The 19,074-nt window shown below is 40.4% G+C and overlaps 2 protein-coding genes across 3 annotated transcripts in view; one reads left to right on the top strand and one right to left on the bottom strand.

Annotated features, from left to right (window-relative positions):
- Positions 1-10,612: 10,612 nt before the first annotated feature.
- On the top strand, positions 10,613-18,456 carry PIGB (phosphatidylinositol glycan anchor biosynthesis class B). The gene is made up of 11 exons (XM_062501739.1): positions 10,613-10,694; positions 10,786-10,915; positions 11,147-11,267; positions 11,943-12,047; positions 12,198-12,328; positions 12,921-13,061; positions 13,461-13,512; positions 13,925-14,136; positions 15,410-15,474; positions 17,277-17,487; positions 18,235-18,456. The coding sequence occupies exons 1-11, from the start codon at positions 10,613-10,615 to the stop codon at positions 18,422-18,424; spliced, it is 1,440 nt and encodes a 479-aa protein (XP_062357723.1). The 3' UTR covers positions 18,425-18,456.
- The window catches only part of CCPG1 (cell cycle progression 1), a 27,158-nt gene continuing 21,051 nt past the window's right edge, over positions 12,968-19,074 (bottom strand). The window contains exon 10 of one of the 2 annotated variants that reach the window (XM_062501738.1): positions 12,968-13,008. In XM_062501738.1, coding sequence (XP_062357722.1) covers positions 12,998-13,008 — 11 coding nt within the window. In that variant the 3' untranslated portion in view covers positions 12,968-12,997. Of the gene's footprint in view, positions 13,009-18,592; positions 18,879-19,074 lie in introns of those variants that run through there. The other variant, XM_062501737.1, reaches the window with a different exon arrangement.

Raw genomic sequence — 19,074 nt, 5'->3', positions numbered from 1 at the left:
GAGAACACAAACCAAGCAGCAACAGCTGGAATGGGAACCACTGCAGGCAGTCCAAGGTGAACCTCCCTCCCTCTGCTACCCCAGTCCTAGGGGGCTGTAAGAGCTTGGACAATTTCTTAGTTTACTTAGGGAATGCAAATTACTGAAACTGTGAAATGTAGTTTTGAAGCTCCAGCTCTACAAAGGAATACCTATCTACTTAGTTATTCAATATTCTCAATGTTTTTACAAGTTGTATGAACAAGATGATCTGAATACGTGGAATTTATGGTTTGCTTGTAAAACTTTCCTGTGCTTTACAGGCCTAGGAATTTAGGAGGAAATTTGAGGAGCTAAATACAGTGAACAGCATGGAGCATTCTTCAATATAAGCATCAGAATATTTGCCTTCATACACTCCATACCCTTGAGAAAAGTTGCAGGTGTTCAAACTGTCCTGTAGCAGATGTTTCTTCTACAAGAAAAACGCTGCATTGTTGCCTGCCTGCAGAAATAAAGACATCTGCCACTGGAGAGAGGAATAGGAGAAGAACTGGATCTAGTAACAGCCCATTTCAGACAATGCTACAGAACACATCCCTGTTTCTAACACCAAGAGCTGTGTCTAACATCAGTGTCTGCAGTAACATGCCAGTACCTCAGGACAGAACTAAAAGGACCTAAAAGGAGGGGAGAAGAAATAAATTCCATATAAAGGATTTTGCTTTTGCTTTCCTCTCACCAATATCCTTTCACAAAAAAAAACAAAAACAAAAAAAAAAAAAAAAAAAAAACCAAAACAAAAAAAAACACCAAACCACTCACAAAATCAGCTTTCACACCAGAACTGTTATAGCTGAACTTTGCCAGGATCAAATCACAAAAGATCCTTTTGGTGATTAAAATAAAAGTAGGTCGGGCAGGGCTTCCTGCTATCCAAAGGCACAAATCAGAAATGCTAACTATTTAGTAATATTACAGAGTAAAGTAAAACTTTCAATATGTTCTTTCAACTCTGAGCCAATCTAGGTAATTTCTAGTAATGATGACAGAGCTTTCTCTTAGTTTTGCACGTGATAAAGGATTTATTTAAGGATTTATTATCATATAATATATTATTATAATATTATATATATTAATATAAATCCTTTGTAAAGGATTTATTTAAGGTATATTTAAGGTAGTATTTTATGTAGAAAGGAGGTTCTTAAAAATAATCTCCTCCAAGAGAGGCTCCAGATAACTAATGTCCAAGAATTACCAGGGTCTCTTCAACAATAAAAGGTTAACAGTAAAATAATCAACAAATGAAAAGCGTTAAGATTTCCTATCGTAGAATGTCATACTGCCTAAAGACAGAAATCCTTTGCAGCAGCTGGGCACTCAACATCAGCACTTTGAAAAGCTTTAGACCAAATTCTGTCATCAGAAAATGCATCAAAAGATTGCATCCCAAATAATATTTATATATGGTTATATTTGACCTCAGAAAAGATTAGGAGAATTATCCCAAACAAGTGACTTTAATTGATCTGTCAGTTATGTCAAAGCTGCAGGTTTCTGCCTCCACACCAGTTTCTATTAATGCCCATGTATGCAGTCTGTCCCAAAGCAAAGCCAAGAAGAGATGACCATTCCAGGTCTGAATCAAAAGGGGAAGGAAAGAGCCCTTTAATACCTGAAACAGGTTCTCTCTCTTATTACAGTTCTGAAATATCAGAAAGAAAATAGTATTAAAAAAGACTGTTTTACATGTCCTTGTATAAGATGTTGCAACACCAAGAAATGGTCAAAACAGGTTTATTTATAATGGCAATAAAATAAACATGATTGTTTTTTCTGACTGAAATGAGCAAATGTGATCATTTTGCATGCAGGTAATGGTATTTTGGCAATATTCACATTACTTAAATTACATAATCTGTACTCAAAGGAATATTTGACCTAAAGATGTATGAATTATTTGACATGCTACAGTTCTGTGAGACTATGTAGTTGACATTTTTTAAGACTTATTAAGTGAATGCCTGACTGCATGAAGAGAGCACCTAGAGTAGCACTGCATGAGACACCGGTGGCCCTGCACTGGATGAGAAGCTGTAAAAGCACATCAGTAATCTGATGTCTTTATCTTCATCCTGAAGAGCTACAAATGTCATTTTAGATCAATAACCTTTATCTACTGTAAAGGGTTGATGACTAAGTGAACTTTTTAAATTAAAAAACATAGTATCTTTACAGGAAGCTGCTGTACCAATTTAAAGGGACGTGTGCACTGCAGCTAACTAAGAAAGGATTTTCAATGTTTTACAATTCTATATTAATACAGCTTTTAAAGTTTCTGCCATACTTCTATCCACATTTCAGCTTAACTGATATGTGTTTATTCTTGGCACTACCTGATCCAACATGTTACTTGAAAACCAATCTCATCAGAGATGGGTTTTTTTTCCAGCAAAAGAAGACACTGTTCACATCTTTTCTGAATCTATTTAATAGGGCAAGTGGTTCATCATTCTCCTCACAAGCTGACAACAGTGTCTTTTGCACTTCAGCTCTGCTCTCAGGAGGAAAAATGGAAAGGTTAATTATGTGAACTATGTGACAGAGAAGTCTGCTCTTTCTGAGCTACAGCAAAGTATTGCTTTTGCAGCGTATTGTTTGATCTTCCATGCAATGAAGACATGAAACCAAATTAAACACCTGGGATGCCTATTTTTTTTCTACCATTTCTTGAAGCACAAACACCATTAACATTAGAGATGCTCATATTCCCATTTATTCAGTGACTCCCCAGGTTAACTAACCTGACTGGTTGATCTGCCTTCCTTCAGGGTGTGCAGGAGGAACAGGTGGGCTTGGAAAGGTGGTGATTCTACAGTACATTACCAAAGTAGATCTTTCAGTTTCAGTGGCCCCATTCCACTCCCTGTGTTACTCCCAATTACTAAAAATGCTACTGCTCCCATTCTTCATGCTCCCACAGGATGCTGGGCTGAAGAAAAATTCCCTAAGGCTCAACACACCACACTGGAGATTATGAATGCAATAAGGACTTTTTGGTACAAAGCTCCAAATTTGCAATGCAAAAGACAAAGCTGAAATGAGGACTTGCCTCTTAGCCTGGTTTCCTACGGAAACAAAGCTCATTAGGGAGGGGCAGAGACACTGAATTTCTGTTATTTCTGCCTTCTCCCCCAATATTTGAATCTCCTGATCAGCTTTAACACTCCTTTACAGAGGGGAAGAAACCACAAAGATCTGAACTTTCTGAACACTTTGTGAAAAAACGGCAAAAAAATGGCAGACTGGATAAAGGGAAGAGTGGGATGTGTGCCTCCCCTGAAAGCTGGCAGTCACAGTTTCCAGTTCTGCAAGGGAAACCCACCAGCTGCCCAGGTTGTACCTGCTGCAGCACATACTGTGACTGTCATTCAATTTTACATTTACTTTCAAGTTGGATTTAAAAGACACTATCTATTTTAAAAGCTAATTAAAGCACATCAATTATTTAAAAATGAATGGAATAAGACCAGTGGAGTTTCGCCATATCAGCAGTTCAGATCTGGGGGAGGAGTTGTCTTTCAAAACCTATTAAAAAGCATTATTCCACTTTTGCTGCACATTCTTTCCACAGGCCTTCCAAAGCCTGCTCTGCAGCTCCTCCTGACACACAGCAGGATCTCCTGTGAGCTATATCCAAACTATCAAAGATTTATATTCACCTCTTCCATTTCATAGATAAAAACTACTACTACTACTTCAACAACTCCAGCTTAAGCCTGTATTTACCTAAACTAAAATGATGAGAATTTTGCTATGAAATTCACAAGAAATACAATCAAATCAGATAGTACTATCTTCAAACTTGGTTAACAACATCTCCATATAGAGACGTCCATCCTGACACCAATCCAAGAAAAAATATGGAAAAATTAAGTATTAATCAGACAGTTCATGCCCCAACAGAAAAGACAGCTGTCAAGCTGAATCAGTATTAGAGGAGAAAGTCAGTGGAGCATGTGCAGTTACGTGCACAGGATCTGAACATGCTGCATGAGAAACTCTGTTGGAAATGGATAACACCAGCAGGGCTAGAACTATTCTGATACCTGGATTTTGGGTCATATTCAGTCAAAGTTTGGTTTAGAAAAAAACAAGTAGGGGTGGGGGAGGAGGAATTATGATTAGCCTTTGCAATTAAAAAAAAAAAAAAAACAAGCCACCATAAAAAGACCCCAATTATCCAGCCTTTTGCTATAATCTGCATTCTGAATGTTATCTAGGCTTCCAAGCAGACATGGAAAGAACCAGCCACTGGTAATAACTGTAGCAGCAAATAATCTCATGCAAACCTTGCATAAAAGCATTTTGCAGCACAAACAGTTCCACAACTGTGAGCCTTGAGCGATACCCTGAAATTCTCAAAAGGCACTACACTCAAGACAGCCACAAAATTATCAGCAGGGATCTCCAGGAAGAAGGTCATTTCCCTCAGCATTTACCAATATAAAATACTATACTACCAAGACTGGTGGAAAAATATGAGAAAACCAGAAAAACTGGAATTTTTATTCATAAAAATGAATGAAGTTCTCTTTTCCCCCTACCCACCATACATGCTTTATTAGTCCTTATCACCACTAACAGCCTTCAGTCTAGTTCAAATATTCCCTTTCCCCAAGGATGTTATTGGAATTAATTGTGCTCTGTGAACTGAAAGGAAGAAAAAACATTTTCCTTACAGTCTTTGGGTGATAAGGGAACCAAATGAAACATCCCACAGCTATGAAAATAATTAGGCAGGCCTTAAGAGTGAGACTGGGCTGACTTTGGACAACAGCACTTCTCCAGAGAACATTCATCACCTTCTAATGATAAATGTTTAATAAAAGTATTATAAAAATTGTGCATCCACTGTTTTCAATTTTGCTTTGCACTCTGCTGTTTCTAATTCAAACCTGAAAGGGGCTTACATACCTGAAAACCTATCCTTTCCAACTAAATAAACTGCTCTAATAAAAGGCATTCTTTCTACCTATGGAGCTCTCCTTACCTGAAAGTTTTACTGAAGAGTCAGTTTTTATCTGCTTTGCTATCTATTCCTTTATCCTGCTATCACCTTTTAAACCAATAGCAATACACAGCTGCAACTGCAGTCACAAACTCCAAACTTAATTTGGACTCAGCTACTTGATTTGTGTAGCAGTGTCCTAATACCCCTCCAATGTTTTATTTGCATGTAAAATATTTCAGCAAGGTGTACTCCTTACTGTACTTTCATTCACATATCATATTTCCACAAAAAATTATGGCAGAAGTGTAGTTATTATCAAAATACTTTTTGCAAGTGCCCACAAATTTGACCTTTGGTTTAAAAACACTGATTACATATAAACCAACTTCTTCTGTCCGCTGCAAATCATAGATTTCTAGTAAAGTTGTATCCCTGCTAAGTTTGTATCTTTGCTGCTGCTTCCTGCCCCTTTGCTACCTTACTACCAGTCTTCACATTGTCTTCCAGAAGTGCCTTTTTCTGACACACTTGGTTCTTACCCATTTCTCATGAGTATTAGACATAGAGAAGGAAAACAGTTATGGGAAATGGGTTTGCAAACTCAGGAAAATTTCACTGCACTACACTTTGATATTAGCCTCAGAGCCATAGAAGCAAGGATATTTGCCTGGGTTTCTTTTCCTCCTGTAGTCTAAAATACTGAAGAACTTGTTAGGTCAGCTCCAGAGTGCTGAAATATGCCAGTATGGGAAAAAGAACTCCACCACCCAGGATATGCAAAACTGTCACACACACCCTAAAGCATCCTCAGCCCTCTGAAGCCCCAATACCACCACAGGAAAAAAGGTATGCTGGCTATCTGTCATATTTTAATCTTTATTTCATAAGGCTTATTAGATTGGAAAAGAAATCACAGTTGCTGAGACTACTTATTACTATAAATCAAAAGTAAATTCTGTTGTTTTATGTATGAAAACATAACAATGTAAGGGTGTTCCAGAAAAGAAAGGCAGGGCTAGGACTTATTCACAAAGCTCCACTGGAGATAAAAGAATCATTAAAGCATTAAGTGATCTCAGCTGATTTAACGTGGTTCAAGTTAGCCCTGCCTCCTGACAGAGATGCAGCTCTGATTGAGAAGAGAAAAGAAGAATTGAGTAAAAGAAACCTCATTACCAGATACTACATCCAGAGAAAGACTGATTTGGAATATATTTGTATAAATAGAAAATAAATGTGCTTCTGCTAAAAAAGCTGCCTTTTAGATAAGACTTTATCAAACCATGTACTTAAACAACTTTTTAGGCATGTTTGAAGCCAGTGCTGTAAACTCAAAGATGGTATCTACAAGACCACAGCAGCAAAAGCAAGTTCCAGAGTACTACATATGCCCAGCCCTGGAAAAGTTTAGCTATAAGTATCTAAGTAACCCTTCTGCAGGACCAAGCACACATGCAGAGTACAATAATGCAGCTTTAATACAGAAGGGAATATTTGATGATTAATTATTTAAATAATGAATGTATACATTTTAAATGCAACTTAATTAACTGCTGAGATATCAACAGGGGGAAATGAGTTCTCATTCTTTATATTCCATCTCTAGTGGAAATTTTGCCTGTTTCTTCAAAATAAATTAAATTCTAACTACCTCTGTTGACTGTGACAGACTGATCTCAGTAATGGTGTTGATCTGCAAGTCCAGGGTTATGCTGGAAACTTACAGACCTATCACAGGTCTTTTGTCAGCACAGCACATACCTGACAGGAACAGCACAACCAAGAATTCAAAGGGACACAGGGTTACTGCACATAATACTTGTTTCTGTAAATGTCAAATGCTACTTAAGAATTATTTTATCTCATCTTATCTTCTCTTTGAAAGAAAAGGAAATGTGTAATCAAGTAATAAAGTAATGTGTTCCCATGTTTAACAATAGTGATAAAACAAACTTACAGTCTGGTTTTTGCCATCTGGCTCCTCATGAGAAACTTTAACTGTGAAAATAAACCAGTGTAAGTTGTAGAACACCCTTTCTCCCAAACTCCTTTGTGCAAGAGATTAAGTAGATGTAAAATCAGAACCCTGAACGAGAAACACAGGAACATGCTGTTCTCTTTTCCATCTTTTTAACCATGCTTTTGAGATGTTCATTTAGCATTACAAATACCATTCCTACATTTACTTATCAACATTTGAAATGCATATTGAAGCATAATCTTTTCCCTGGATGGAAGATACCTGGAACACTCACAAAATTAGTAAAAGTCTGTGACAAGAAAGAAGGGCTGAGAGAAGATGTCTAGGTAAGATTAAGTTTCCAAGAAAGGGCAGAATAGATTTTGTAGAGTTCCAAAGAAAAACCTGCGGAGTAGAGCATCACCCTGCAGATCTAACTCAAAACACATATGTGTTATCCTGATGAAAATCTCCTAAGCAACACCCATGAGGAAAGTGTTAGAGTCATACAGTCAGAAAACTCAAAATATACCTGCTACACCTCTAAGAGATGAAAATTTAGCATTTTTGGCAATTCTAAGCCTTTATACCCTAAGCCTTTATATAATGTCCTTTACACTTTGCTAGTACCATTAAAAATACCACTTACATATTAATATACTCTAGTTAGTTACAGAGCTAGAAAAATCAATAGGTGTTTCTGATGGATTCAGTTCTCTTTAGATCCAAGACCACCAAAGTGTAAATTCAGCCCCAAGAGCTGCAAACCAGGCTGAAGGGCCTTCTCAGCATGGAGCCTCCCTCAGGCAAACCCGCGGTGCTCAGAAAGGAGCAACAGGTCCTTTGGTTGGATGGTTACGTACAACATTTGGGTCCTGGCTAGCCAGATGTAACATTATTATAGCGCTTTCACAACGATTTACCATTTTAAAAGCCTTGCTAAAAATTTAAGCCAGGCATGCAATCCACTTCTGCTCTGTAAAAAGAAACGCAGTTCTAAAGCGGGGGGAAGCTTGCAGATGCTGCAGCAGCGGCAGGAAGGGCGAAGGCCCGAGCGGGGCTGTTCGTTCATGGCAGTACCGTGAGGGGAAGCACCTGGGGGGCTGCCCGAAGGAGGGGGCTGCCCAAAAGGGGAGAGGGCTGCGGACGTCTGTCCCTGATCTCCCCAGTGAGCCCCTTTGTTAAAGCTCGGCTCTCTGTTCCGGAGCCGCGGGGCGCCGGAACCCACGAAACACCGAAAGCCTGCCCGAAACACCGTCCCGGGGCTCTGACCAAGCCCTCCATCAGCTCAGCTCAGCTCAGCTCAGCTCAGCTCAGCCCAGCCCAGCCCAGCCCAGCCGACCTACCTGCTCTCCTCCCGGCCGCCGGAGCTCCCGCAGCCGCGTCACGCCGCACCTGCCCTTTTTTGGGCTCCGACCGTGTCTTTCCCGTCAAGGCAACATCACTTCCCGTACAGCCCGAGGTGGGGGCGGGCCGGGCGGCGCCGCCCCGGCGTGTCCCGGCCCCGCCGCGGCCACCTGGGCGAGCGGAGCGCGGCCCGCGGGCAGCACCGCGCGGAGCTCGGCGGCATCGGCCGGGCTGATCGGCAGCCCTTCCCTCCTCACCCCTCTGAAAGATCTCGCGCTGGATGGGAAGAATTCATGAGAGGCAAAACAGGTTTTGCAGGGAAAATCCGCGGTGCCTGATTAATGCGCACCACTGTGGGTTTAATGAGTTCTTCCTGCCGCCTGCTGGCTGCCTGCCTTCTCCCGCAAGGGAAGAGTGCTCTTCACTCTCAGTAGCTTCCCAATAAACGCTTTAAATCCAGCAGTCTCAAGAATTCAGCGAGCAGAGTCTTAAGCTCAGTTACATCAATAACCCTTTCCACCTGCATCAGTTCAGACCTCCTCTTTCTTGAGGCTTTTCAAATTTAACTGCCATCTTTATAGACAATTCCAGTCATATTTATAAAGGAAGTGCCTTCTAGACCTCAGCTACACCTCTTCAAAACAACCTTTTCAATAGATAGCGGTACTGGAAAGGAAGCTGCTGGAGCCACTGCACTAGATCAGTGTTTGCATTAAAATTTTGTGGCAATTCGTGGCATCGGGGAATGGTTTGGGTTAGAAGGGACTTTAAGACACCTTCTGCTAGACCAGGCTGCTCAAAGCTCCCATACGATCTGGCCTTGGACACTTCCAGGGATGGGGAAGCCACAGCTTCTCTGGGCAACCTGTGCCGTTGATGGGATTCATCAAATTCAGAGACTCACCACTCTCACTGTAAAAACTTTCTTCATAATATCTAATCTAAATCTGTCCTCTTTCAGTTTAAAGCCACTGCTCATGTAATGTCATGTCCAAGCTGCATTTACTGCACCCAGTTGCACCTCCCAGCCCACCTTCTGCTGTTATCGTCCCATCTCAGCTTCCATATCACTGCTTCCAGCTATAACATTCTTCCTGGCTTAAAATATAGACACCCAGACAACTGGTTTCTTCCCTCATTCTGTCAAACAAGATTCTGTGTTAAAGCCAAAACCTGGCATAACTTTGTCTCACGATCTCCTGGGTTTGGTTTCTTCTTAGATTTACTAAAGTCTTGAAATATCTACTGATTTGGTTTCCCTAAGTCTCAGATTCTGTTCTGTCAGATTAATCCACACCTATTCCAAGAGCCATGTTCTCTTCCTGAGCTACACCAAGTACAAGCCATTTTCCAGGCAGATTTTCCTATTTTTAACCTCACTCTGTCAGAAATGAAATCTGCGTATGAGCACATGTGGTCCGTGTGTGTGTACGTACATATGGCCAGGTCTGATTATAAGCTAAGGATACCAAAGTTAGCTGCAGCTCCCTTCTCAGTCATTTAAACAACTGCCTTCCCAACTGAGCTAACATATTAAGAACTGAAACCATGAGAAGCAGAGAAATATTGTATTTATCACTTGGAGGATCAGATCAGAAGCAATCCAACAAAATCCATGAAGCGTAACCACACAGCTTTCTTTTTCGAGTTTCCTTATTTATATTCAGAGGTGAACTAGACCTTCAGACATTCAGAATGCCACACACGATTCAACACTCCCGTCCCGAAGTCTGGTAGCAAACACATGCACGCAGCTGCAGCTCCAGCAAGCAGGCGGCTCCAGCCGGGGCCGGGCTGCAAGAGGCGGCTCGGGCGGCACAGCCTCGGCAGGTGACGGTGACGGTGGCGCCGGCTCCGAGCGGCTCCATTGCCTTCAACGGAGGGGGCGTGCGAGGGCCGGGCTCCGAGGCGATGCCCGGGAACGGCGCCGCACGATTCCCTCAGGGCCTCTTCTCGGGCGCGGAGTCCGGCGGCGGCGGCGCGGCGGAGCCGCGCGGGGCCGCGGGCGGCTGGAACAGCGGCCCGTAGATGTAGAGCCCGCTGGCCACGCCGAGCGCCACGGCCACGGCCACGTGCTGCAGAGGCAGCCGCCCCCTCATGCCGACACGCGTGGGGCAGGCACCCGCGGCGGCGCGGCCCGGCTCGGCTTCGGCTCGGCTTCGGCCCCCGGCCCCTCACCCGAACGCGGGAGCCAGCAGCGCCCCCGCCTCCCGCTCGCTGCAGGCACCGGACGGAAGTGCCGGCGCTGTCCCGCCCCCCGCGGCCGCGCATGCCCCGGCGGGGAGGCGGCCGGGACGCTGAGGGCGCAGATGTCGGGGGCGGTGCGGCTCCGCAAGCGGCGGTCGGTGCTCTACAGCCCGGCCGGCGGGGCCGCCGCGCAGCGAGGCGCCGGTAAGCGGGACCGGGCCGGCCGGGGAGGGGAGGGGAGGGGGGCGGGGCGGCCCCCGAGGGGCCCGTGACGAACCAGCCTCGCCCCCCCCAGGTGTAGCCGCGCCCGCCCCGCTGCTGGCGCTCGCCTTGGCGCTGCGGACGCTCAATTGCTTCCTTGTCCAGACCAGCTTCGTCCCGGACGAGTACTGGCAGTCTCTGGAAGTGGCGCATCGCATGGTTTTCAAATATCCTTCGCCTGCCGCGGTCCCCGCGCCCTCTCGTCGCTCCTGGCGGGCCGGAGGGGACGCGGGCCCCGCGGTGCCGTGGGCGGGAGGGTGCTCGGGTCCGGCTGTGTTGGCTTGACCAGCAACGAAGACCCCACTGTTCTGGCCCAAGGGCACAGAAAGTCTCGACCCGGATGGCTCGGGTGAAGCTTTCCCTTTCAGTTGGTCATTATCTGTCCTTAATTTTCATAATTATGGTTACCTGACTTGGGAATGGACAAGTTGCTTAAGAGGCTACTCGTACCCACTGATCTTTGCCAGCATGTACAAAGCATTACAGCTGCTGGCTAAGGACAACGTTCAGCTGCTGGTGAGTTTAATAAAAAAATGTGCATCTGCTACTAAAATTCAATTTTAAATCATTGTATTTAAACACAGTGTATTTTTAGCATTGTCCAAGAAAATTGCAAAGCCTTGAGTCTGGCAATTAGAGATGTGTGAGCACAGAGACCCCCATTGACTTCCCATGAGGGTAGAACTCATTCAGAGATTTCCAGTCACAGCACTGATGCCTGTGAGTACAGAGGATTATTCTTGGCCTCTGTCAATCTCTTGGAGTTTCATACTGCTTGTGTTTGCCACTACATCATAAATGCACAGTAGTTCAGTTTTCCAAAGTGCTTAGCAATGTATATTTGTATCCACAATGTATATTTGTACCCACAACAACTAACTAACAACAGCCCCTTTTGATTTCTATTGGAGATGTAAAGCAGATAATTCTACTTTCCACCTCTGAACACTTTCAGTTGAACTTTAGATATTCTCTATTTTGGCAGAAATTCTATCCTTACCCAGATGAAATAAATAAGGATAGAAATTCAATCCTTATTTATTTCATTTTTAAAATCATAAAAAGCTATAAAGAATGTTTTCCAATTCGCTGTTTTCATATCTGAACAGTCAGTTCACTAATTCAGTCCTCTCTTAAAAGCTGGAATTTAACTTGGTTTGTACAAGTACAGTTTTCTCTCTGCTTACACAGATCTGGGTCCCTAGGATTGCACAGGCAGTGCTGGCTGCTTTTGCTGATGTGCGGCTTTACTCATTAGTGCAACATCTTGAAAATTCAGGAACAGCAAAGTTCGTGGTGAGTCCTTTAAAAAATGAGCCTTTAAAAAATTACACATGTTAATAAACACTGATTTTGCACTGTAAATAAGAGCAGAATAATACACCTTGAAGAATTACTGCCTTACTTTAGGCAAACTTGTTTTAATGTGTTCATAATTATTTTCAGTTCTTCTGCCAACTCTGTTCCTGGTTTACGTGGTATTCCTGTACCAGAACTCTAACAAACACCATGGAGACTATTCTTACCATTTTTGCTCTTTCCTACTATCCAATAAAAGGTTCCAAGATGGGGAACAGGTGAGAAACTTTCTCCTAACAGTATAGATAATTTTTGGTTTGGGATGACACAAATCTACTGATGCTGTTTAAAATGCTAACTTTTTTTGTTAACATCTAAGGCAACCAAAAGCCCCCTCATTCATGTAGCAAGAGTTTTGTCTCATGGAAGGAACACTCTAGTATTTCCTTTAAGTATTTCTTTAAGATATTGTTGTAGCTGGTATATAAAATTAGCTATTCCCCTGTTCCCATTTTCAAAGTGTGACTTTATGGGAAATTTTATTTTAAACTTCAAAAAACTGGAATATATAGTAATTTGTGAAAAGATAACAAAAGCTTTTTGGGGTCAGGTATAGGTGAATTCGTGGTCACAATTTTCTTTATCGCTATTTTAAAGTAGGTACCTCTAGTTAGCAACTCCATTGTAACAAAGCAGTTCTAGAGTTGCAGCCTTCCAAGCAAAACAGAGTATCTGCAGTCAGAAAGTCAAAGATTACCTGCAGTATGAAAACTCTTGGCCAGAGACATGAGAGTTGTTGAAATGTCACTGCAAAGGAATTGACCAGACCTTTCAATAAGCTGCTGGGCTTTTTATGTTTCTTCCTTCTAGTTTTAAGTATTTAGCTTTGGTGGCACTTGCAATTGTTATTCGTCCCACTGCTGCTATCCTGTGGATACCTTTGGTCTTCAGTCATTTTCTGCAAGAACAGAAGAAAGCAGACCTTATCCTACACACCTGCATTCCAGTTGGGTAAGTTCTTTCTCAGTTTATACCAGGACTGTGCACAGCTACATCTTAAGATTGGTAAAGGCAGCCAAGCAAAAAAAAACTGATATCATGTAAATAAAAAAAGAGAACAAATAGAATCCTTTTGCAAAAGTTTAAGGAAGGGGCATGTTTCCTTTAAACTGTTGTATATGCTGCAAAAAAGCAATCAGGAAAGATTTGATGATGGTGAGACATGAGCAGCATTCTACCTTAATCTGGGATTGTGCCAAGGATACCAGGTGATGGCAAGTGGCCACTGTAAAATGGCCGTGAGTATGGATAATCCCAAAAACACTAGGAGTCAGAGTTTTGACAGCTATCTGGAGAAAATACAAAAGCAATTCAGGCAATATCAGTGCAACAAACTTTCCGTTTTTGCAGATTGGTCACAGTAGGAACCTCTTTAATAATTGACCGTGTGTTTTTTGGTGAGGTAAGCTGTTTTAAACTTGACTTATAAGAAGAAGGTTGGGGTTTAGTACTTTAGCATTGATGGGTATTTCAGACTTCTCTGACTTCTCTTGTTTCTGTGACAGTGTCTGGCCTATGATCTTTAAATATATCCTAAGCCACAAATCTTTGAACACTAACTTCTCAAGTATTTCAAATGATGGACTGCTACATAAAATCAGTGTGCTCAGTCCTCTGTAGTTATCAACAAACTACAAACTTACACACTTCTGTGATTAATTGCTAAATAGAGGAAGTCCATGGTGAGTCTTAGTAAAAAATAAAAGCTGAAATAGGAGTGAAACATGTTACATAGGGCCAGTGATGATTGTGGAATTCATTGTAGCTGTTGGATTTGACTTTGGATTTGTGTTCAACTCCCCCCCATCTCCCAGTGGGTACTGGTTCAGCTGAACTTCTTGAAATTCAACGTGCTGCAGAATTTGGGAACGTTTTACGGCTCTCATCCTTGGCATTGGTACTTCACTCAGGGACTCCCAGTCATCTTGGGTCCCCATCTGCCTTTCTTTATTCATGGCTGTGCATTGGCACCAAGGAGGTACCACATCTTTCTACTGCCAGTGATCTGGACAGTGCTGGTGTACAGGTAATCTCCTGAGTAGAACTCCTGCCTCTCACTGGTTGTGTTCTTCACAAAGCTCACATCCTCTCCAAAAAAAAAAAGCAGCGTAGTATTCAGGTTAAGTGATAGAAAACTTAAAACTATTCCAACAGTTACAAAACTGGTTCAAGAATTCTCTGTAATACTGCTTCTTGTATTGTCACCAACATGTATCTTTAGATTGACTAGACCTTTAAAGACTAAAATAATTCATCATGAAATGCAATGTAAACTGAAATTTTAAAAATCCCAAAACCAACACTCAATCACCCAGCAGGTGTTTAAGCAAAAATAGAAGTAGTTAGAAAACTGAGTTCACTAGATGCCTGTTAATGAAAATCATTTCATTTGCTTCTTTAATACATTCCCCGTGAGAGGTTCTTAGACCTCTAAAACTTATTCCATTCACAAGTTTACACACAGCTCTTAACTATCATAAGGCTGTATTTCTCATTTTAAACTCAGAAGTATCAGAAAAGGTAAGTTTTATCTAAAGCTTCAGAATTAACTGTAGATTAAACAGGAGAAACTTTCAGACAAGAAAAAATACAGCAAGTAAATAAATATTAAGCAATAAATACTTTCATACTGTCATAGTATAGACTACAGCAAAACAGTAGCAAGACTAGAAATGCCCTTTCTTCTTTCCAACTCAAAACTGGAAGTAACTCTATTTGGTTTAGGACATTTTTACTTCCCTTAGTGTTGTAAGAACCACTTTGATTCCCAAGACATGACTGTTGCAGTAATCCCCCAAAAGCCCAAAAAGTTGGTATAGGAAATTGTGTATTGTTGTATTAGCAGGGGTGACAGTTAATTTGCTACATACAAGTGGGCACTTGAATCTTAGCTTTTCTTCCATGCTATTTATTGTGTCTTATTACAGAAAAGATATTGGTGAAGTACTGGCTAAATTACATCTAACTGTCAAAGAATCAGACCACTTAATTGTAGTAGCCAGGAGTTTTTATCAGTGCTTGGTTTAAACTGACCAAATCATCTTAATTCAAATGTACTTATGTTCCTCAAAAGTGACAATTTGGATTTTTACTCTTAATTGCTTCAATACCAAAAGCTTCTTAATACATGCACATGCTTTCCCAGTCCTCTGTACTCTAAAACACAATTTTGTCAGCAGAACTGAAACATTTTACTTTCTTGATATACTATTATATTATATATATATATATATATATATATATATGTATATATATATATATATATATATATATATATATATAAATATGTTTTATTACAGCATACTGAGCCATAAGGAATTCAGGTTCATCTATCCAGTACTGCCATTCTGCATGATTTTTTGTGGTAAGCATTGGTTTCAAATGTCTTGCAACCTTTCCTGGATATAATTTTTACTCAGAGAGAGACTGTTAATGGTCAATATAGGTATTTGATAAAGGGTTCTTTGAATTAGCCTAGCCTTTTCTTACAGCTAGTTATAAAGAGGAAGAAAATATATGAGGAAGAGCAAGTGACTGTAGCACAGATAAAGAATTCTTAGCATGGATAGAAGTATTCCTGCAAAAACATGACAGTTGTGTCAGTGACTCCTAATTTTTCAGCACTGCCACCTTTAAAATAAATCCTGTTCCTTGGCTCCTTTGTAGTATTCTTCCACACAGTACTTTCAAGTATGCCTGACAAATGTCTTTAATTATGGAAGAAAAAAATTAAGCTATGCTTTTCTAGATTCAGATGTTACAAAGGAAGATTAAAACTTCTGGAACATAAAGCTATATAGCTTCAGTTTAAATACAAGTTCAAAACTGATGAATCACTGAACACTGTAATTTTCTTTAACCTACTTTGCTAGTCTAAACAAAAGTAAATCTTATTTCAATAATTCTGCTCTCTGCTAAAATCAAATATGTAGTAAGTCTTGGCTTAGTTCAGTAGCAATAAGATGAACTTTACATGCAGAAGAATTCTAGTCAAATCACAAAAAATACTGAATATCCCGCAACTTTCATGTCTGTAAGGGAAGGAGATCATCTATACAATTGATCAATTCATTATCATCCATCTGTATATTTAAAAAACCTACAGAAGTTAATTCTGATAAGTCTGTGGTTACAAAGAGATCTTAATTGCTCAAAACATTATAAAATAAAAGCAGAAAAAACCTACATTAATTTCAAAGTAATTTCCAAGTACATAAGTCAAGAAATGTTTCACAAAAGCACTAAAAAAAATGCCTATAATAGAATGCTACCAATTATGTTTAAACCACAAACTAATTTGTGGCCTTCATCTAAAATACAGTTTGGCAGAACTGACCAACTGAAGTCTAATTTAATTTTATTAAATTAATTAATTAAAATTAATTTGCTTGTTACTGATTTCTGGAACATGCCTTGTAGCTTGTTTTCTGTGATTCAGTACAGGTGTCACAAAGCTACATAAAATATTTTTCTCAAGATTCTGTCAGGCACATGACTTGAAAAGGGTTTTCAGGCTGGCTGCAACATGAAGCTGGTGTCTGTGCCATGTTCATTGTCTGTGCCATCTTCATCTAAGCTGTGGTTGTGAGAAAGGGGCTTCTGCAACCATCTCCCCCCAGGAGAAATGCCTTTTCCCATTGTTAGCTCCTTCGAGAAAAGCGGAGAGAAGGGGCAGCGATTGGAGGTGGGGGGAAAAAATGAAGGAGTATGGTCTTGCAAGGCCAGCAGCTCAAAATTTAATAACAATAAAGGAATGCTGTAGTTGTCAGCATTTTCAAGAAGAATACCACAGCCATGCACATGTAGTTACCATTTATTCTGGCTCTACGTGGACTTGCATGAATCAGAATACATCAGTAAGGTGCCGTATATCATTCATCCAAACTACTGAATGGACTATTTTCCACTACAAGAAATTAAATTTAAAGAGACAAAGCACTGGTTTTGAAACTGTATTTCTGTATTGCAGGAGACAAGTGTGGGTTTAAAGAGCAAAGTCTAACCTTTGAATTTCCATTCAAAGAGTAAGGACTCAAAGAACACTGTGGTAAAGCATCTCAAAGGGAAGTATTGCTATTTACTGAGTAATGGTTTGCCACTGTGTTAGGGTACTTTCAAAAATGTGTGAATTGTTTATCTCCCAAACTTACTCAAATATTTCTGTAGGATATTCTTTGAAACACTTGAAAGCATGGAAGAAAACTGCAGCAAGTTTCCTGCTCTTATCCAATTTAGTCCCAGCCCTGTACACAGGCTTGGTTCACCAGCGAGGCACTCTGGACGTTATGAGTCACATCCAGCAGCTCTGCAATGACTCTCAGCAGTCACAGCCTTTTGTCTTCATCCTGATGCCGTGCCACTCCACTCCATTTTACAGGTATTAAAAGTTTTACAGTGCACTACCTTAGAATCCAAACTCCTAATCAGAAATCAAGATTTCTTTTTTCCAAGGTTTAATAAATTGAGATAGATAAATATGTACAGAAAGAGTTTTGATTTTTCATACAGCTAATAAAGAGTGAATAGGGGAAATAAGCCAAATGTTTATACCACAGAATAAAATTCAGCATTAAACTTTATTCATTTTTGTGAAATATCTTTGTATGAGGATATGCAGTCAGTCTAATGACCTCACAAAGTATGTGACACTTCATTATGGTAACATTTGTAGCAAAATGAAACTAATAGTTTCAATCAATGTATTCATTTTACTCTTGCTGCTAGGCAGTAAAGAAATGTCATTACAACAGAGTGAGGTCACTGCAAAACGTTTTCAGTAGATTCTGGCAAGTAAACGAAATTAAAGCAGATATAAATAGTGAAGCTGATATGGAAAAGTACCTTTTTGAGAAACTGATGTTGTGCAAATGGTATTTTTATTAAGATAAATGTGTTTTCTGTTAACTGCTAACAACACAGTCCCAGCAGTTTGGAGCAGAGTCTGCTTGTTCTACTTTGCTTTCATATGAAATATTGAAGGGAAGAAAATACTACCCTGAGGAAAAAAATGTAATTGATTTTTGTTTTGACTGAGGTATGTTTTAAAGTGATGAGTAGTTTCAAATGTCTGATTCTGGTTAGTTTGTCATGAAATGTGTGTTTGTTTTTTTTTTTTTCTCCCTAGTCATGTTCACTGTCCTCTGAAAATGAGATTCCTTCAGTGTCCCCCAAACCTAAGTGGCAATGAGAGCTACGTTGATGAAGCAGATGTGTTTTACTCTAACCCACTTGGCTGGCTGAATAAGGAATTTTACAATGACACATTATTACCCAGTCACATGATCCTCTTCAATGTGCTAGAACAGGTATGGTAACTGCAAGATGAAACAAACTACTTCTGAGCATAAGTTACAAAATAAATTAAGGAAGAGTTATAGTTAAAATTCTTGAAAATTGTTGCCCACAACTTTTTAGAACATAGCTTATATTAAAATTAAACCCTCTAGTCCGTAATAAGACTATTGATATCATTCCACTAATATATATTTAATATTCACATATGCCCTCTCCTCTGTGCAAATTCTACGGGCCACAGAGTAATGTTTTATGGAATTCTTCTCAATCCATTTTAAAACAAATGTGCCATCTGTTTCCAGAAACTGCATTTTTAAGTAAGCAACAATGAAAAGCAAAAACACCTGCAGTCACAGTACCTTTTAACCCCTCAAAGCTTTAATGAAGTCCATGCACTCAAACAATGGTGGCTGGTGAATATCCGCTCCGGACAGGATCAAAAAGGATAGGTACTTCTTTTTCTAGCAGGTTTTCCTGAAATAAAGGATAAAGCTTCCCAGGGACAGTTGAATTGATGGTTTTAAAGAGACTTTGGAATGCTTATTCTTATGCTCCCAGCTGTGTTTTCTGACTGTGGAAATTAATGTAAATTCATTTACAGGAAATATCATCATTTCTAGCTTTAAGGGGCTATGAGAAAACAGCCACTGTCTTTCATACTCATGTGCCT

Source organism: Cinclus cinclus, chromosome 13 (assembly GCF_963662255.1).
Source record: "Cinclus cinclus chromosome 13, bCinCin1.1, whole genome shotgun sequence".
NCBI lineage: Eukaryota > Metazoa > Chordata > Aves > Passeriformes > Cinclidae > Cinclus > Cinclus cinclus.
The sequence above is the reverse complement of the archived record's forward strand: the minus strand, read 5'-3'. Positions and strand labels throughout refer to the sequence as shown.